Below are 21,536 nucleotides of genomic sequence, written 5' to 3'. Positions count from 1 at the left end.
CCCACTCAGTACTTCATTGGGAGGATCACAACTGCAAGATTTGATCTTTTGCTGTCCCTGTCCTGGGAGTGTTTATTGGACAGTGTAGAGGGAGCTTTACTCTGTATCTAACCCCGTAATGTCCCTATCCTGGGAGCGTTTGATGGGGACAGTCTAGGGGAAGCTTTACTCTGTATCTAACCCCGTGCTGTCCCTGTCCTGGGAGTGTTTGATGGGGACAATGTAGAGTGAGTTTTACTCCATAACTAACCCAACAAAGAGCAACGAAAATTTACAGCCCAGGAACAGGCCCTTCGGCCCTCCAAGCCCGAGCTGATCCAAATTCACTGTTTAAACCTGTCGTCCAATTCCTAAGCATCTGTATCCCTCTGCTCCCCACCAAGTCATCCTTCTGCCCAGACATACCTTAAATTAACCTGCCGTGCCTGCCTCTACTACCTCTGCTGGCAACGCGTTCCAGGTACCTACCACCCTCTGTGTGAAGTACTTACCGCGTGTATCCCCCTTAAACCTTTCACCTCTCATCTTGACAGCGTGACCTCGTTATTGAATCCCTCGCCCTGGGAAAAAGCTGGTCTCTATTCACCCGGTCTATACCCTTCATGATTTTATAAACCTCAATCAGGTCCCCCCTCAATCTCCTTTTTACTAATGAAAACAAACCTAACCCACTCAACCTTTCCTCATAGCTAGCACCTTCCATACCAGGCAACACCCTCATAAACCTTCTCTGCTCCCTCTCCAAAGTGTCCACATCCTTTTGGTAATGTGGTGACCAGAACTGTACACAGTATTCTAAATGCGGCCGAACTAAAGTCTTGTACAATTTTAACATGACCTGCCAGCTCTTATACGCAATACCCCGTCCATGAAGGCAAGTATACCATATGCCTTCTTGACCACTCTATCCACCTGTGCAGCAACCTTCAGGATACAATGGACCTGCACTCCCACATCTCTCTGCCCATCAACTTTTCCCAAGGCTCTTCTGTTTACAGTATAATTTGCTCTAGAATTAGACTTCCCAAAATGCATCACCTCACATTTGTCTGGATTGTACTCCATCTGCCACTTTTCTGCCCAACTCTCCAGTCTATCTATATCCTCCTGTATTCTCTGACAGTCCCTTATGCTTTCTGCTTCTCCACCAGCAAACTTGCTGATCATACCAACAGTGCCCTCTTCCAGATCATTTATGTATATCACAAACAACAGTGGCCCCAACACTGACCCCTGTGGAACACCACTGGTCACCTTTCTCCATTTCGAGAAACTCTCTTCAACTACTACTCTCTGTCTCCTGTTGCTCAACCAGTTCTTTATCCACCTGCTAGAACACCCTGCACACCATGTGACTTCACTTTCTCCATTAGTCTACCACGGGGAACTTTATCAAACGCCTTACTAAAGTCCATGTATATGACATCTACAGCCCTTCCTTCATCTATCTACTTGGTCACTTCCTCAACAAACTCTATTAAGTTGGCAAGGCACAATCTACCCCCACAAAACCATGTTGCCTATCACTGATACGTCCATTCTTTTCCAAAGAGAAATAGATTTTATCCCTCCTTGAAAGTGGAGTTGCAGGTGGATAGGATAGTGAAGAAGGCGTTTGGTACGCTTTCCTTTATTGGTCAGAGTATTGAGTACAGGAGTTGGGAGATCATGTTGTAGCTGTACAGGACATTGGTTAGGCCACTGTTGGAATATTACGTGCAATTCTGGTCTCCTTCCTATCGGAAAGATGTTGTGAAACTTGAAAGGGTTCTGAAAAGATTTACAAGGATATTGCCAGGGTTGGAGGATCTGAGCTACAGGGAGAGGCTGAACAGGCTGGGGCTGTTTTCCCTGGAGCGTTGGAGGCTGAGGGGTGACCTTATAGAGTTTTATAAAATTATGAGGGGCATGGATAGGATAAATAGACAAAGTCTTTTCCCTGGGGTTGGGGAGTCCAGAACTAGAGGGCATAGATTTAGGGTGACAGGGGAAAGATATAAAAGAGACCTAAGGGGCAACATTTTCACGAAGAGGGTGGTACGTATATGGAATGAGCTGCCAGAGGATGTGGTGGAGGCTGGTACAATTGCAACATTTAAAAGGCATTTGGATGGGTATATGAATAGGAAGGGTTTGGAGGGATATGGGCCGGGTGCTGGCAGGTGGGACTAGATTGGGTTGGGATATCTGGTCGGCATGGACGGGTTGGACCCAAAGGTCTCTTTCCATGCTGTACATCTCTATGACTCTATGACTCATTATCTTCTCCAGCAACTTTCCCACCACTGATGTCAGACTCACTGGTCTGTAGTTACCCGGAATATCCCTACTACCCTTCTTGTACAGGGCGACAACATGAGCAACCCTCCAGTCCTCCGGAACCTCACCTGTATTTAAGGATGCCACAAAGATATCTGTCAGGGCCCCAGCTATTTCCTTTCTCGCCTCCCTCAGCAACCTGGGATAGATCCCATCCGGTCCTGGGGATTTGCCCACCTTAACATCCTTTAGCCTACCCAACACATCTTCTCTCCTTATGTCAATGTGACCCAGAATAAACAAATTTCTATCTCTAATCTCAGCATTCATCACCTCCTGTTCCTCAGTAAACACTGATGCAAAGTAATCACTGAGAAACTCACCCATTTGCTCAGGTTCGACACACAACCTTCCTTCCTTATCCTTTAGTGGACCAACCCTTTTTCAAGTTACCCTCTTGCTTCTTATACATGATTCTCCTTAATTCTACTCGTTAAAGTTATTTCATGACCCCTTTTAGCCTGCTTGATTCCTCGTTTAAGATTGGTCCTACTCTCCCGATATTCCTCAAGGTCCATAAGTCAAGCTGCCTAGACCTTATGTACGCTTCCCTTTTCCTCTTGGCTGATTGTACAATTTCTCCTGTCATCTACGGTTCACGAATCTTTCCTTTCCTATCCCTTGTTTTCAAAGGGACATGCCTATCCTGCACTATCTTTAACCTATCTTTGAAAGCTTCCCACATATCAAATGTGGACTTTCCTTCAAATAGCTGTGTCCAACCCACTTGCCCAGCTCCTGCCTAATGTTGATATAATTGGCCTTGGCCCAGTTTAATATTCTTCCCTTAGCTCCACGCTCATCTTTGTCTACGAGTATTCTAAAACTTACAGAATTGTGGTCACTGTTCCCAAAGAAATCTCCCACTGCAACTTTTACCACCCTGGCCTGGCTCCAATATGGCCCCTTCCCTTGTTGGACTATTGACATACTTCTCTAGAAAACTCTCCTGGACGCTTCTTGCAAATTCTGCCCCATCCAGACCTCTGATACTAAGTGTATCTCAGTCAATGTTGGGAAAGTTAAAGTCTCCCATCACCACCACCCTGTTGCCTCTACATCTTTCCATAATCTGTTTATCTATTTGTTCTACCTCATACTCACGGTTGGGAGGCCTGCAATACAGCCCCAACAATATAACTGCACCCTTCTTATTTCTCAGCTCCACCCATAATGCCTCACTGTTCAAGCCCTCCATAGTGTCCTCCTTTAGCACAGCCGTGATATTGTCCTTGACCAGCAATGCAACTCCACCCCCCACTTTTACATCCCTCCCTGTCCTGTCTGAAGCGTCTATATCCTGGAACATTTAGTTGCCAATCATCATGCCCTTCCTTCAACTAAGTCTCTGTGATTGCAATAACGTCATACTCCCAGGCACCAATCCAAGCCCTAAGTTCATCTGCCTTACCCACTATACTCCACACCGACCCTCCGAAGAGAAACCCACCTTGACCCATTCCCCTAACACTATGGGCAATTTAGCATGGCCAATTCACCTGACCTGCACATTTTTGGATTGTGGGAGGAAACCGGAGCACCCGGAGGAAAGTATATGCACTTCAGACCACCTGGTCTTTTGTGTTCATCTGCTCTCTGCCTACTCATCCCCCTGGTAATGCTAACGTCGTGATCCTTATAGTCTCCAGTTTCCACCTCATTGTCTAACAGTCTTCTCTTCTGATTCCCCTGCCACATTAGTTTAAAACCTCCCCAACAGCAGTAGCAAAAACTCCTCCAAGGACACCAGTCTGGTTCAGGTGTAGACCGTCCAATTTGTAATAGTGCTGTGCTGTCCCTGTCCTGGGAGTGTTTGATGGGGACAGTGTAGAAGGAGCCTTAACTGTATCTAACCTCATGCCGTACCTAGCCCATGTAGAGAAACTCTAGTCTGGACTTTTATGCCTAACTGGGTCAGACTGATAAATTGTTTGTTGGTCTTGTGACACATCTAGTTCTAAACTGCACAAGTTTGCAAATTTAAGTTTTTTTTTAGATTAGATTAATTACAGTGTGGAAACAAGCCCTTCAGCCCAACAAGTCCACACCGACCCTCCGAAGAGAAACACACCTTGACCCATTCCCCTAACACTACGGGCAATTTAGCATGGCCAATTCACCTGACCTGCACATTTTTGGATTGTGGGAGGAAACCGGAGCACCCAGAGGAAACCCACGCAGACACGGGGAGAATGTGCAAACTCCACACAGTCAGTTGCCTGAGGCGGGAATTGAACCTGGGTCTCTAGCGCTGTGAGGCAGCAGTGCTAACCACTGAGCCACCGTGCCGCCCACTAAACAAAAGTTTGTTTAGGTTCTCAGGGAAGAACTTAATAGAGGTGTCCAGGGCTTTGCCCACTGACTGGGGGACTGGGGAGCAAGGAACTGCTGCACAATTAATAACAATAGCAACTTAAAGTATGAGAGAAAGCTAGTGAGATATATTTAAAAAAACAAGATTGTCCATCGATATTTAAAGGAAAGTTAATAATGTGAGTGCTAGTCTGGTAAAATGAGAGTCTGGGGAAGTAACGATTTTAAACAAAGCAATGACAGATATATTGAAGAAGCATTTTACATCGGTTTTCAATATAGATGATACAAAAATTTTGTAAATCAGGAAACTAAAGGGAGGGAGGAAATCAAGAAAATTCTAATCACAAGAGAAGTGGTCCTGAGTAAATTGTCAGAGCTGGGGGCTGACAGGTGTCTGGATCCTGATGGATTTCATCTTATTGAGTTAAAAGTGATGAAAGAAATAGTTGTTACATTGATTTCAATTTTAACCTTAATTTGGGGAAGGCACCATTAGATTTGAAAACATTGAATGCAATTACTTTATGGAAAAATGGAAACTTCAGGTTAGTTAGTTTGATATCTGTTGTAGGGAAAATGTAAGAAGCTATTATTAAACACTTCATAACAGGCAGAGTCAATGTGGTTTCGCAAAAGGGAAATTATGTTTAAACTAATTATTGGAGATCTTTGAAGAAGCAATATGTGCTGTGGATAAAAGGGTCACAAGATTCTCAGACATAGGAGCAGAAACAGACTACTTCGGTCATTGGATCTGCTCTGCCATTCAATGAGATCAAGGCTCTTTCCCAAATTCTCCCCATAACCCCAACTCCCTCACTGATTAAACATCTGTCTATCTTAGCCTGAAATATACTTAATGACTCAGACTCTGTAGTCTTCTGTCGTCAAGAATTCCACTGATTCATTCCCCACTGAGAGAAGAAAGTCCTCCTCATCTGAACACCAAAATCACAGCGGGCGCACAGAGAGGGGAGCCGGAAGGTAAGCGGAGACCAGTTTAAATTAACGTTTTTCTTTTCACAGTCTGTGTTTTTTTTCCAACCAAGAGCAGGAACCCGGAAGTCGTCAACAGAGGCTTCTGGGAAGGTAAGAAGTTTGAGTGGAGAAGGAACCAGAGACACTACACGTGTAGTGTCTCCAACCCTCCCTCCTCCTCTAACCTAAAACAAAGGACTCAGTCGGCTGAACAGGTAAGCTACTTAGTGTTCTTGTTTTGGAGACTAAGTGTAGAGTTATGGCAGCGCAGGCAGTGGAATGTTCCTCCTGCAGGATGTTTGAGGGAGGGGTGACCACTGATGCTCCTGCCGACTTCATCTGCAGGAAGTGCAGCCAGCTCCAGCTCCTCACAGACCGCGTTAGGGAACTGGAGCAGGAGTTGGATGAACTGAGGATTATTCAAGAGGCTGAGAGGGTGATAGATAGAAGCTACAGGGACATAGTTACGCCAGAGAACAGAGGTAGCTGGGTAACAGTTAGAGGTGGGAAGGGGAGGAAGCAGGCAGTGCAGGGATCCCCTGTGGTCGTTCCCCTAAACAATAAGTATACCGCTTTGGATACTGTTGGGGGGGGGGCTAGCAGAGGTAAGCTGCAGTGACCGGGTCTCTGGCACGAGGTCCGGCTCTGAGGCTCAGAAGGGAAAGGGGGAGAGGAGGAGAGCGCTAGTTATAGGAGACTCTATAGTTAGAGGGACAGACAGGCGGTTCTGTGGACATGGACGAGACTCTCGGTTGGTTTTTTGCCTCCCAGGTGCCAGGATCCGAGATGTCTCGGACCGTGTCTTCAGAATCCTTAAGGGGGAGGGTGTGCAGCCAGAAGTCGTGGGGCACATTGGCACCAATGACATAGGTAGGAAGAGGGGTGGGGAGGTCATTCAGGAGCTCAGGGAGTTAGGCTGGAAGCTAAAAGCCAGGATGGACAGAGTTGTCATCTCTGGGTTGTTGCCGGTGCCACGTGACAGTGAGGCAAGGAATAGGGAGAGAGTGCAGTTGAACACGTGGCTGCAAGGATGGTGTAGGAGGGAGGGCTTCAGATATTTGGACAATTGGACTGCATTTTGGGGAAGGTGGGATCTGTACAAGCTGGACGGGTTGCACCTGAACCAGAAGGGCACCAATATCCTGGGAGGTAGGTTTACTAGCACTCTTTGGGGGGGTTTAAACTAATTTGGCAGGGGGATGGGATCCGGACTTGTAGTCCAGCAAGTAGGTTAGCTGTTTTTCAGGATGTCCAAGAATGTAGGGAGGCTGTGGAGAAGGTAGCACTGACAGGGAATACTTGCGGACACAGAGATGGGCTCAAGTCTGTATACTTCAATGCAAGGAGTATCAGAAATAAGGTGGGTGAACTTAAGGCGTGGATCGGTACCTGGGACTACGATGTTGTGGCCATCACGTAAACGTGGATAGAAGAGGGACAGGAATGGTTGTTGGAGGTTCCTGGTTACAGATGTTTCAGTAAGATTAGGGAGGGTGGTAAAAAAGGAGGGGGGGATGGCATCGATAATTAGAAATGGTATAACGGCTGCAGAAAGGCAGTTCGAGAGGGATCTGCCTTTAGAGGTAGTATGGGCTGAAGTCAGAAATAGGAAAGGTGCAGTCACCTTGTTGGGTGTTTACTATAGGCCCCCCAATAGCAGCAGAGATGTGGAGAAACAGATTGGGAAACAGATTTTGGAAAGGTGCAGAAGCCACACGGTAGTAGTCATGGGCGATTTCAACTTCCCAAATATTGATTGGAAGCTCTTTAGATCAAGTAGATTGGACAGGGCAGTGTTTGTGCAGTGTGTCCAGGAAGCTTTTCTAACTCAGTATGTAGATTGTCCGACCAGAGGGGAGGCCATATTGGATTTGGTACTTGGTAACGAACCGGGACAAGTGATGGGCTTGTTAGTGGGTGAGCATTTTGGTGATGGTGACCACAATTCTGTGACTTTCACCTTGGTTATGGAGAGAGATAGGTGCGTGCAACAGGGCAGGTTTTACAATTGGGGGAAGGGTAAATACGATGCTGCAAGACAGGATCTGAGGAGCATAAATTGGGAGCATAGGCTGTCAGGGAAGGATGTCGTTGAAATGTGGAACTTTTTCAAGGAACAGCTATGACGTGTCCTTGATATGTATGTACCTGTCAGGCAGGAAAGAGATGGTCGTGTGAGGGAACATTGGTTGACGAGGGAGGTTGAATGTCTTGTAAGGAGGAAGAAGGGGGCTTACATAAGGTTGAGGAAACAAGGTTCAGACAAAGCGTTGGAGGGATACAGGATAGCCAGAAGGGAGCTGAAGAAAAGGATTAGGAGAGCTAAGAGAGGGCATGAAAAATCTTTGGTGGGTAGGATCAAGGATAACCCCAAGGCCTTTTATGCGTATGTGAGAAACATGAGAATGACGAGAACGAGGGTAGGTCCGATCAAGGACAGTAATGGGAGACTGTGTATTGAGTCGGAAGAGATAGGAGAGGTCTTGAATGAGTACTTTTCTTCAGTATTTACAAATGAGAGGGACCGTATTGTTGAAGACGAGAGTATGAAACGGACTGGTAAGCTAGAGGAGATACTTGTTAGGAAGGAAGAAGTGTTGGGCATTTTGAAAAACTTGAGGATAGAAGTCCCCCGGGCCTGACGGGATATATCCTAGGATTATGTGGGAAGCAAGAGAGGCAATTGCAGAACTGTTGGCAATGATCTTTTCGTCTTCACTGTCAATGGGGGTGGTGCCAGGGGACTGGAGAGTGGCGAACGTTGTGCCCCTGGTCAAAAAAGGGAATAGGGATAACCCCGGGAATTACAGGCCAGTTAGTCTTACTTCGGTGGTAGGCAAAGTAATGGAAAGGGTACTGAGGGATAGGATTTATGAGTATCTGGAAAGACACTGCTTGATTAGGGACAGCCAGCACGGATTTATGAGGGGTAGGTCTTGCCTTACAAGTCTTATTGAGTTCTTTGAGGAGGTGACCAAGCATGTGGATGAGGGTAGAGCAATGGATGTAGTATACATGGATTTTAGTAAGGCATTTGATAAGGTTCCCCATGGTAGGCTTATGCGGAAAGTCAGGAGGCATGGGATAGTGGGAAATTTGGCCAGTTGGTTGAGAACTGGCTAACCGGTCGAAGTCAGAGAGTGGTGGTAGATGGTAAATATTCAGCCTGGAGCCCAGTTACAAGTGGAGTTCCGCAGGGATCAGTTCTGGGTCCTCTGCTGTTTGTAATTTTTATTAATGACTTGGAAGAGGGAGTCGAAGGGTGGGTCAGTAAATTTGCAGACTATACGAAGATTGGTGGAGTTGTGGATAGTGAGGAGGGCTGTTGTCGGCTGCAAAGGAACTTAGATATGATGCAGAGCTGGGCTGAGGAGTGACAGATGGAGTTCAACCCTGTCAAGTATGAGGTTGTCCATTTTGGAAGGACAAATAAGAATGCGGAATACAGGGTTAACAGTAGGGTTCTTAGTAAGGTGGAGGAGCAGACGGATCTTGAGGTCTATGTTCATAGATCTTTGAAAGTTGCCACTCAGGTGGATAGAGCTTGTAAGAAGGCCTATGGTGTATTAGCGTTCATTAGCAGAGGGATTGAATTCAAGAGTCGTGAGGTGGTGTTACAGCTGTATAGGACCTTGGTAAGGCCACATTTGGAGTACTGTGTGCAGTTCTGGTCGCCTCATTTTATGAAAGATGTGGAAGCTTTGGAGAGGGTGCAGAGAAGATTTACCAGGATGTTGCCTGGAATGGAGAATAGGTGGTACGAGGATAGGTTGAGAGTGCTCAGCCTTTTCTCATTGGAACAGCGAAGGATGAGGGGTGACTTGATAGAGGTTTATAAGATGATCAGGGGAATAGATAGACAGTCAGAGACTTTTTCCCTGGGTACAACAGAGTGTTACAAGGGGACATAAATTTAAGGTGAAGGGTGGAAGGTATAGGGGGGATGTCAGGGGTAGGTTCTTTACCCAGAGAGTGGTGGGACATGGAATGCGCTGCCTGTGGGAGTGGTAGAGTCAGAATCATTGGTGACCTTTAAGCGGCAATTGGATAGGTACATGGATGGGTGCTTAAGCTAGGACAAATGTTCGGCACAACATCGTGGGCTGAAGGGCCTGTTCTGTGCTGTATTGTTCTATGTTGTATGTTCTTTCACCATTTCCAACAAATTTCTCCAAAATGCTGGCATCTTCTTAAAATTTGTTGCAGATGTTATTACAATGCATAACTCGGTGACTCACTATTCTAACATGATGCCCTTTGGTCCTAGATTCCCCCACAAGGAGAACCATCCTTTCCACAACTACCCCGTCAATCTGCCTCAAAACTCTTACACAGCTCAATAAAGTTTCCTTATTCTCATTCTTCTAAACTCCAATTAGTGCAGGCCCAACCTCTCCTCATTAACCAATACTCAGCATCAGCCTGGCGAATCTTCGCTGGACTGCTCCAATGCTAGTTTATCTCAGACTTTACCTGACAAAGGGGCAATGCTCCGAAAGCTTGTGATTTCAAATAAACGTGTTGGACTATAACCTGGTGTCATCTGACTTCTGACCTTGTCCATCCCAGTCCAACACTGGCACCTCTACATCATGGCAAAAACTAGTGATAGTGCATTATGATGCAAGAGATGTGGTTTTTTTTTTGCGTTTGAATTTTTGAATTTTAAACTAGTAGCATAATGGGTTCGGAAGGGGTTTAATGATCAAATTGTATACATTTTTGTAGCGATGGTTATCTAATTTTAAAACACAGTCTGTAAGAATTTCTGGAGAATGGACATTGTTTACATTGGGAGAATTAATAAATGAATGAAGTAAATAGTGTAGTACATTAAACTTTTAAAAAGATGGTTCTGGGATTTTTTAGGGCTTGGGAGAAACACCTAAAACTTGGGAAAAAAAGCTTTTTCATACTTTCGGTTTAGAAAGTTCTGCAAAATTCCTGGCTAATGCTGGATGTGAAAAGCAAATGCTTTTGAGAAAGAAAGAATATAGTTTAGGATTATTAAAAATAGGTTACCTTAATTGTCAGTATTCTAGTAAAGTTGTAGACCAGAAGAGTTTGGCTAAAACTCCAAAGAGGTGATTTGAAGCTGAGAAAGTTTAACCTTAGTTACATGACAAATCAAGGAATCAAGGGCAAAATCCTGGAATTTCCTCCCTAATGGCATTGTGAGTGGACCTACACCAAATGAATATCAGTGGTTCAAGAAGGTCGCTCATCAAAACCTTCCCAAGGGCAATTCAGGATGGACAATAAATGCTGGTCCAGCCAGCGACAGCCACATTCTGTGATTGAATAAACATAAGGATATCAGATTCTCATGACTGGGATGTGAAACCATAGTTAACTAAAAGTCTAGGTGAAATAGAGAAAGGGTTTCTCTGTGCTGGTTGAGTGGTAAGAGTTGGGATTAATGGAATTGTAATTCTACCATGTGTCTGGAATCTATGAACCTGTGCTATATGTAAATAGTTTACTTTTCTCTACCTCAATTTCTTTTGTGTAGTAAACTTCTCGACACTGGAGCCCCCAGGAGTGCATACTCAGCCCCCTACTGTACTCACTGTATACCCATGACTGCGTCGCCAAATACCAGACTAATGCCATTTACAAGTTCGCTGGTGACACCACCATAGTCGGTCAAATCTCAGATGGCGATGAAACAGACGACAGACGGGAGGTGGAAGACCTGGAAAAATGGTGTACTGAGAACAACCTAGCTCTCAATGCCAGCAAAACCAAGGAACTCATTATTGACTTTCGGTGGGATGTTACTCATGTCCCCCTACACATTAACAGCACAGAGGTGGAACGAGTGGACAGTGTCAAGCTCCTGGGAGTGGTCATCAACAACAAGCTTTCTTGGACTCTTCATGTGGACGCACTGGTTACAAAGGCCCAACAACGTCTCTTCTTTCTCAGGCAGCTGAGGAAATTTGGCATGACGGTGAATACCTTTGCCAACTTTTATAGGTGCACTATCGAGAGCATTCTGTCAGGGTGTATCACTACCTGGAATGGCAACTGTACCATTCAAGATCGGGGACGGTTACAGAGAGTGGTGAACTCAGCCTGGACAATCACAAAGACCAACCTCCCATCTATAGAATCCATCTACCAGGCCCGCTGTCAAGGAAAGGCCGCCAGCATTCTCAAAGATCCATCCCACCCTGGCAATGTTTTTCTACAACCTCTACCATCGGAGAGAAGGCACCAGCCGGTTTCACAACAGTATCTACCCTACTGTTGTTAGAATACTGAATGGACTCACAAACTCTTAACATTCACCAGTACCTGTGTTTTTGTTTTTGCCGCTGTTTACCTGTTACTTAACTGTGTGATCTGCCTGTTATACTCGCAAGACAAAGCCTTTCACTGTGCCTCAGTACACATGACAATAAATTCAATTCAGATTACTGAAACCAAAAATGATCTACCAATCAGATTTCAGTCTAGGTTCTACCTTGTCTAGGAATAACATCAGCTGGGATCATGTCAACATTCACTTTCATCATCCTCAAGTCATTAGTATAAATTGTAAATAATTGTGACCCTAACACTGATCCCTGAGGTACTCTATTAGAGTTATAGAGTTTCCCGCACGAAAATAGACCCTTCAGTCCAACTCATCTGCGCCAATCAGACATCCCAAACTGACCTAGTCCAATTTGCCAGCATTTGGCCCATATCCCTCTAAACCTTCCTGTTCATATACCCATCCACATGCCTCTTAAATTCTGTAATTGTACCAGCCTCCACCATTTCCTCTGGCAGCTGTTTCCATACATGCACCACCCTCTGCGTGAAAAGGTTGCCCCTTAAGTTATTTTTAAATCTTTCCCCTCTCATGTTAAATCAATGTCATAGAGTCATAGGGATGTATAGCACAGAAACAGATCCTCCGGTCCAACTCATACATGCCAACCTGCTATCTTAACTTAACCTAGTCCTATTTGCCAGCACTTGGCCCATATCCCTCTAAACCCTTCCTATTCATATACCCATCCAGATGCCTTTTAAATGTTGCAATTGTACCAGCCTCCACCACTTCCTCTGGCAGCTCATTCCATACACGCACTACCCTCTGTGTGAAAAAGTTGCCCCTTAGGTCTCTTTTAAATCTTTCCCCTCTCACCCTAAACCTACGCCTTCTCATTCTGGACTCCCCCACTCCAGGGAAAAGACTTTGTCTATTTATCTTTTCCATGTCCCTCATGATTTTATAAACCTCTATAAGGTCACCCCTCAGCTTCCGATGCTCCAGGGAAAACAGCCCCAGCCTGTTCAGCCTCTCCCTGTAGCTCAAATCCTCCAACCCTGGCAACATCCTTGTAGATTTTTTCTGAACCCTTTCAAGTTTCACAACATCCTTTCAGCAGGAAGGAGACCAGAATTGCACGCAATATTCCAACAGTGGCCTAACTAATGTCCTGTACAGCCACAACATGACCTCCCAACTCCTGTACTCAGTGCTTTGACCAATAAAGGAAAGTATACCAAATGCCTTCTCTATCCTATCTACCTGTGACTCTACTTTCAAGGAACTATGATCATGCACTCCAAGGTGTCGTTATAGGAACTTTATAGGAACTCTCTCAGAACTTTCCATTAAATGCATAAGTCCTGCTAAGATTTGCTTTCCCAAAATGCAGCACCTCACATTTATCTAAATTAAACTCCATCTGCCACTCCTCAGCCCATTGGCCCATCTGATCAAGATCCTGTTGTAATCCGAGGTAACCTTCTTCACTGTCCACTACACCTCCAATTTTGGTGTCATTTGCAATCTTACTAACTATACCTCCTAAGTTCATATCCAAATCATTTATGTAAATGACGAAAAATAGTGGACCCAGCACCGATCCTTGTGGCACTCCACTGGTCACAGGCCTCCAGTCTGAAAAACAACCCTCCACCACCACCCTCTGTCTTCTACCTTTGAGCCAGTTCTCTATCCAAATGGCTAGTTCTCCCTGTATTTCATGAGATCTAACCTTGCTAACCAGTCTCCCATGGGGAACCTTGTCATCCTCTTGTTTTGGACTAGTTATAAGTTGCCATCCAGAAAACTTCCCCTTTATCCCAATTCTCTATCTTGTATTCGTAAACCAATCCTCTATCTGGGGTGGCACATTGGCTCATGGCTAGCACTGCTGCCTCACAACACCAGGGGCCCAGATTCGATTCCAACCTTGGGTAACTGTGTGGAGTTTGCACGTCCCCCCTGTGCCTGGGTGGGTTTCTTTCGGGTGCCCTGGTTTCCTCCCACAATCCAAAGATGTGCAGGTTAAGTGAATTGGCCATACTAAATTGCCCATAGGGTAGGTGCATTAGTCAGGGGTAAATGTAGAATAATACGGTAAGGAAATGGGTCTGGGTGGGTTACTCTTTGGAGGGTCGGTGTGGACCTGTTGGGCCAAATAGCCTGTTTCCACACTGTAGGGATTCTATGATTCCGTGCTAATATACCTCCCCCCCCCCCCAACATGATGGGCCTGTATCTTTTTAAGTAGCCTCATGTATAGGACCTTATCAAGTACCTCTGGCAATCCAAATATATTACATCAATTGGTTCCCCTTATCTTACATCCTCAAAGTGTTCCAATAAATGTTTCAGGCCTGATTTACCCTTCATAAGTCATGCTGACTCTGTTTCACGATATTGCATCTTTCTAAATGCTCCACTATTACATCCTTTATGATAAGACTCCAACGGTTTCCTAATGGCAGATATACGTCAGGCACACACAGGAGAGATTGAGTGAACCCTTAGAAGAGTATTAAGGCAGTAGCAGTAGACTTAAGAGGGAAATCAGCAAGGCAAAAAGGAGCCATGAGATAGCTTTGGCAAACAGCATTAAGGAGAATCTAAAGGGTTTTTATAAATACATTAAGAACAAAAGGATAACTAGGAAAGCAATAGAGCCCATCACAGATCAGTAAGGCAGCCTTTGTGTGAAGCCGCAGGAGATGAGGGAGATATTAAACGAGTATTTTGCATCAGTGTTTACGGTGGAAAAGGACATGGAAGATGTAGAATGTGGGGAAATAGATGGTGACATCTTGAAAAATGTCCATATTACAGGGGAGGAAGTGCCGGATGTCTTGAAAAGCATAAAAGTGAATAAATCCCCAGGACCTGATCATGTGTACCTGAGAACTCTGTGGGAAGCTAGGCAAGTGATTGCTGGACCCCTTGCTGAGATATTTGAATCGCTGGTGGTCAATCTGTTGGAGGGAATCCTGAGGGACAGGATTTACATATATTTGAAAAGGCAAGGATTGATTAGGGATAGTCTGCATGGGAAATCAGGTCTCACAAACTGATTTAGGATTTTGAAGAAGTATCAAAGAGGATTGATGAGGACAGAGTGGTATACATGATCTATATGGACTTCAGTAAGGCATTTGACAAGGTTCCCCATGGGAGACTGATTAGCAAGGTTAGATCTCTTGGAATACAGGGAGATCTAGCCATTTAGATATAGAACTGGCTCGAAGGTAGAAGACAGAGGGTGGTGGTGGAGGGTTGTTTTTCAGACTGGAGGCCTGTGACCAGTGGGGCGCCACAAGGATTGGTGCTGGGTCCACTGCTTTTCGTCATTTATCTAAATGATTTGGATGTGAACGTAAGAGATATAGTTAGTAAGTTTGCAGGTGTCACCAAAATTGGAGTTGTAGTGGACAGCGAAGAGGGTTACCTCAGATTACAACAAGATCTTGATCAGATGGGCCAATGGGCTTAGGAGTGGCAGATGGAGTTTAATTTAGATAAATGCAAGATGCTGCATTTTGGGAAAGCAAATCAGAGCAGAACTTGTACACATAATGGTAAGATCATGGGGAGTGTTGCTGAACAGACAGACCTTGGAGTGCAGGTTCATAGCTCCTTGAAAGCAGAGTCACAGGTTGATTGGATCGTGAAGAAGGCATTTCGTATGCTTTCTTTTATTGTTCAGAGCACTGAGTATTGGAGTTGGGAGGTCATGTTGCGGCTGTACAGGACATTGGTTAGGCCACTGTTGGAATATTGCGTGCAATTCTGGCCATCTTCCTTTTGGAAGGATGGTGTGAAACTTGAAAGGATTCAGAAAAGATTCAAAAGGATGTTGCCAGGGTTGGAAGATTTGAGCTATAGGGAGAGGCTGAATAGGCTAGGGCTGTTGTCCTTAGAGTGTCAGAGGCTGAGGGGTGACCTTATAGAGGTTTATAAAATCACGAGAGGCATGGATAGGGCAAATAGACACGGTTTTTCCCCTGGGCTGGGGGAGTCCAGAACTAGAGAACATAGGTTCAGGGTGAGAGGGGAAAGATATAAAAGGGACCTCAGGGTCAACCTTTTCACGCAGAGGGTAGTGCGTGTATGGAATGCGCTGCCAGAGAAAGTGGTGGAGGCTGGTACAAATGCAACATTTAAGAGGCAACTGGATGGAATGAATAGGAAGGGTTTGGATGGATATGGGCCAAGTGCTGGCAAATAGGACTAGGTTAGGTTAGGATAACTGGTTGGCATGGACGAGTTGGACCGAAGGGTCTGTTTCCATGCTGTACATCTCTATGACTCCATGACTGTGACCCTAGGTTAAGACAACTGGCCTATATTTACCTCTGGTTTTTATCTCCTTCCTTTTTAAATAACGGTGGCACACTGGCAGTTTCCAATCATCTGGGACATTTCCTGGAAGATTACTACCAGTGCATCCACAATCTCTGTAGCTACTTCCTTTAATATCCCAACAAGTCCAGGAACTTCTTAGTCTTTACCCCATTAGTTTGACCTTTACCTCTAATGGTATTTATGGTATTTAATTCCCACCCCACCTCAACATCTTTTGGTTTGGAGTTAATCGCCACCTTGTTTATTTAATAGTTACGAATGCTATTAATGTTTTCTCCTGTGCTACAAAGTATTTATTCAACTCCTCTGCCATTTCCTAGTTCCCCATTATTATTTCCCCAGCCTCAGTCTCTGAGGGGCCTATGTTCACACTGATCTCTCTCTTCCTCTTTGTACATTTAAAGAGGCACTGACTGTTTTTATAATTGCTTGCATGTTTAGCCAGATGTTTTTCCATTTTTTGGTCATCATTCGTTTATTTTTAAAACTTTTCCAATCTTGTGGCTTACCACTAATCTTTACTACATTGTAATCTTTTTTCCTTCAATTTAATATTTTTCTACACTTCTTTGATGAACAATGGTCAGTTTATCCCCTTCTCAGTATCCCTCTTCCTCACTGGACTATACCTTTGTTGTGAATCATGACTACTTTCTTAAATGTCAGCCATTGCTCCTTAGCAATTACAACATTTAAGAAAAATTTGGACAGGTACATGGAGAGGAAAGGATTAGAGGGATTTCAGCCAAAGACAGGCAAATGGAATGAGTTCCATTTAGTACACTTGGTCAGTATGGATAGATTGGGCTGAAGGGCCTGTTTCTGTGCTGTATGACTCTATTATTGTCTTTGCGCTAAATTTCTTGCTCAGTCCACTCCAGTCAACTCTGCCCTCCTTTCTTTATAAGTATTCTTATTTAAGTTTGTTTGTGTGGTTGATTCTGGTTCAGACTTCCCATTGTCAAATGGAATGTAAAATTCTATACATAAAATACTTAGGAGATGGGTATTTGGAAGGATTATAAGCAGATTTGCAGATGGCATGAAGATTGGCAATGTGGTTAATAATAATGAAGAAGGCTACTGGAAGATATAGATGGATTGATCAGATGGGCAGATGGAATTTAACCCTAATAATTGTGAGATGATGCACTTTGAAATAAGTAACAAGACAAAGAGTAATCAATGAATGGCAGGACACTCAGAAGAATAGAGGTACTTTGGGGGATTAATCTGTGGAACTTTGCCACTGAGGGCTGTGGAAGCCTAGTCATTGAGTGTATTTCGGATAGAAATATATAGGTTCTTGATTAGTAAGGAGATCAAGGGTTATGGAGAGAAGGCAGGAGAACGGGGTTGGAAAACACATCATCCATGATCAAACAGCAGAGCAGATTTGATTGGCCCAATGATCTAATTCTGTTCCAAGTGTTATGGTCTTATAAGGGACAGTTGCCTTTACCAGTTGTGGCATAGATGATAAGAACAGGGAGGTTATGTTGGAGCTGTCCAGAACTTTGGTTGGGCCACAGCTGGAGTACTGTGAGCAGTTCTTGTCTCCACATGAGGAAGGATGTGATTGCCCTGGAGGAGGTGCAGAGGTGATTCACCAGGATATTGCCTGGGATGGAACATTTCAGCGATGAAGAGAGACTGATTAAGTTCAAGTTGTTTTCTTTGGAGTAGAGAAGCTTCGGTGGGGGGGACCTGATGGAGGTATATAAGCTTATGAGGGGCATGGATAGAGTGGATATGAAGCAGCTGTTCCCCTTAGTTGAAGGATCAATAAGAAGGGGGCATCATTTTAACTTGAAAGACAGGAAGTTTAGAAGGGATTTGAGGGAAAATTTGTTTCACCGGAGAGTATTGGGAACCTGGAATGAACTGCCTAGTTGACATGTGCATATTTAAGGTTATCTGCCAGGCACGGGAAAGTGGGTCGAGTGTAGAAAGATTGCTACAGACTCAATGGGCTGAAAAGCATCTCCTGTGCTTTCTGACCACAATGGTCGGCCACAAAAACAGTTCAGAGGCTAGGGCTGGCTATATTGTCTCATTATTAAAAAAAACAAGAGGGAAGGATTGACTGGGCAGTTATAGGCCAGTCCAAAAATCCTCAGTAGTGGTGAAAATTAAAAAAATTCTTTTGTTTGTAATTTACTCGTGTAATGTGGACATTGCTGGTTGTCCCTAATTGCCCTTGAAAATAATCCTGAGGGATAGAATATATCTTCACTTGGAGAGACACGGCTTATTTGGGAGTGTCCAGCACACACTTGTTAAGAGAAGGTTGGTTTGACAAATTTAATTGAATATTTTTAGGAGATGCCAGCAAACACTGATCAGGGTAATGTGTATGATGTGGTCTACATGGACTTTAGCAACACTTTGGGTAATGTCCCTCATGGCAGACTGGTTAAGGAAATAAGGGAATTTCTGAAGAAGGGCTTATGCCCGAAACGTCGATTCTCCTGTTCCCTGGATGCTGCCTGACCTGCTGCGCTTTTCCAGCAACACATTTTCAGCTAAGGAAGTAAGAGCCAATGGAATCCAAAGCAAAGAGGAATGTTGGATTCAAAACTGACTGAGAGGCAAGAAGCAGAGGGTGATGGTAAAAGATTGTTTCTGTGACGAGTAGTCTGTTTCCAGTGGGATTCCAACATCGGTTAGGCCGCTTTTGGAGTACTGCATGCAATTCTGGTCTCCTTCTTATCGGAAATATGGTGTGAAACTTGAAAGGGTTCAGAAAAAAATTACAAGGACGTTGCCAGGGTTGGAGGATTTGAGCTATAGGGAGAGGTTGAGTAGACTGGGGCTATTTTCCCTGGAGCATCGGAGGCTGAGGGGTGACCTTATAGAGGTTTATAAAATCATAAGGGGCATGGATAGGATAAATAGACATGATCCTTTCCCTGGGATGGGGGAGTCCAGAATTAGAGGGCATAGATTCAGGGTGAGAGGGGAAAGATATGAAACGGACCTATGGGGCAACTTTTATACGCAGAAGATGGTGCATGTATGGAATGAGCTGCCAGAGGAAGTGGTGCAGACTGGTACAATTGCAACATTTAAAAGGTATCTGATGGGAATATGAATAGGAAGGGTTTAGAGGGATATGGGCCGGGTGTTGGCAGGTGGGACTAGATTGGGTTGGGATATCTGTTCGGCATGGATGGGTTGGACCGAAGGGTCTGTTTCCGTGCTGTACATCTCTCTATGATTCTATGACTCAGGGTTTGGTGCTGGGCCCTCACTGTTTCTGGTGTCCATTCACTATTTGATCCTGAATGTCGGGGTTATGATAAAGACGTTGGAGGATGACATGAGAATTAGAAGGGTCTTTAATAATGAGCAGAATAGCTGTAAACTGCAGGAGGCTATCAGAAGACAGCTCAGGGGGGGCAAGGCAGTGGCAAGTGAAATTCAACCTCAAAAAGTGAGGTAATGCACTCAGGGAGGGCTAACAAAATAAGGGATTATACTGTGAATGGTAGGACCCTGGAAAGTTCTGATAAACAAATAGACCTTAATGTGCATATCCACAGATCTCTGAAGGTGGCAGAGCAGGTAGATAAGTGATTAAGCAGACTTCTAGGATAATTGGATAGTGTGAATTGGTAAGGTATTTTCCCCAGAGTGGGGGAGTCCAAAACTAGAAGACATAGGTTTAAGGTGAGAGGGGAAAGACCTGAGGGCAACATTTTCATGCAGAGGGTGGGATGTGTATGGAATGAGTTGCCAGAGGAAGGGGTGGAGGCTTGTACAATTACAGCATTTAAAAGGCATCTGGATGTGTATATGAATAGGAAAGGTTTAGAGGAATATGGGCCGGGTACTGGCAAATGAGACTAGGTCAGATTAGGATCTCTGGTTGGCACAGTCGAGGTGCACCCAAGGTCTGTTTCCATCCTGTATGACTTTATGACTCAATGAATACTGCAGCAAGTAACTCACCTCTAGACTCCTCAAAGCCTGTTCCAGTAAGGTCCAGAAGCACAGGTCAGGAGTGTGATGGAATACTCCCCACTTGCCCTGGATGGGGGCAACTCCAACAACACTCAAGAAGCTCGACACCATCCAGTACAAAGCAGTCCTTAAATTTCCCTTCCTAACACCAAATGGACCGCAGCAATTCAAGGAATCAGCTCCTGACCACCTTCTCAAGGGCAATTAGGGATCCACAATAAATTAGATTAGATTACTTACAGTGTGGAAACAGGTCCTTCGGCCCAACAAGTCCACACCGCCCCGCCGAAGCGCAACCCACCCACACCCCTACATTTACCCCTTACCTAACACTACGGGCAATTTAGCATGGCCAATTCACCTGACCTGCACATCTTTGGACTGTGGGAGGAAACCGGAGCACCCGGAGGAAACCCACGCAGACACGGGGAGAACGTGCAAACTCCACACAGTCAGTCGCCTGAGGCGGGAATTGAACCTGGGTCTCTGACGCTGCGAGGCAGCAGTGCTAACCACTGTGCCACCGTGCCGCCCACGGCACATTGCCTCTTTGCAGCAATGCATCTTATGAATAATTAGAAAATAAAACTGATAGGTACAAATTTAAGTCAGTTTTGTTCTGAATTCATAAATATCCTGACTCCAGCTTTTTTAGTACCCTTTCCCACCTATGACTAGTTATGAAAACAAAGCAAAACCTCAGTAATTAAATAACGTATATAAAATGATACACTATAGAAAGATACCGTTCTGCCCATCCATGCCATGCTATCTTACGAAAGAACACTTCCACACAGTTGCAATCAGTTGTAATATTTGGTAATTCGCAGGCACCAAGAATGAATCTTCAGAACACTGACTATCAGAGTGAGCAGCAAGTGTGGAATTACCTGAATCGGGATCCTGTTCACTCTCAGCAGAGGGTTTTCCAGGCTGTTGAGAGTCAGTCTGTGATGCTAAATAAGTAGAAAAGGTAATTATTGTGGGATAACAAATGCTGCAATTGCAGGAAGAACAAAATCTTATTTTTAAAAATCTGACATGAAATGTATTTATACAAGTCACAGTAAAGAGCAAAGGCAAAATGCACCAATTGGATCTCACCATTCAGCACTCATAGGGGCAGCATGTCTAAGCTAAAAGGTCAGGTCATTTTGATGTTGTAGAGGGAGCTGTACTCTGTATCTGACCCTGTGCTGTCCCTGTCATAGGAGTGTTTGATGGGGTACAGTGCAGAGGAAGCATCACCCTGTATCTAACGCTGTGCTGTCTCCTATCCTGGGAGTGGTTGATGGGGACAACGTAGAGGGAACTTTACTCGCTAAAGGCAATC

General features: G+C 44.7%; 1 protein-coding gene across 4 annotated transcripts in view; it reads right to left on the bottom strand.

Moving 5' to 3' along the window:
* The window catches only part of cfap100 (cilia and flagella associated protein 100), a 62,394-nt gene that overhangs the window by 32,779 nt on the left and 8,079 nt on the right, over positions 1-21,536 (bottom strand). For all 4 annotated transcript variants that reach the window (XM_087993968.1, XM_087993971.1, XM_087993970.1 and 1 more), the window contains exon 2: positions 21,094-21,159. In XM_087993968.1, coding sequence (XP_087850094.1) covers positions 21,094-21,159 — 66 coding nt within the window. The remainder of the gene's footprint in view (positions 1-21,093; positions 21,160-21,536) is intronic.

The sequence above is a fragment of the Chiloscyllium plagiosum genome, unplaced genomic scaffold (assembly GCF_037043375.1).
Source record: "Chiloscyllium plagiosum isolate Xiang-an unplaced genomic scaffold, Cpla_swu_hap1 HiC_scaffold_14, whole genome shotgun sequence".
Taxonomy (NCBI): Eukaryota; Metazoa; Chordata; class Chondrichthyes; order Orectolobiformes; family Hemiscylliidae; genus Chiloscyllium; species Chiloscyllium plagiosum.
This window is presented reverse-complemented; position numbering and strand designations above follow the sequence as displayed.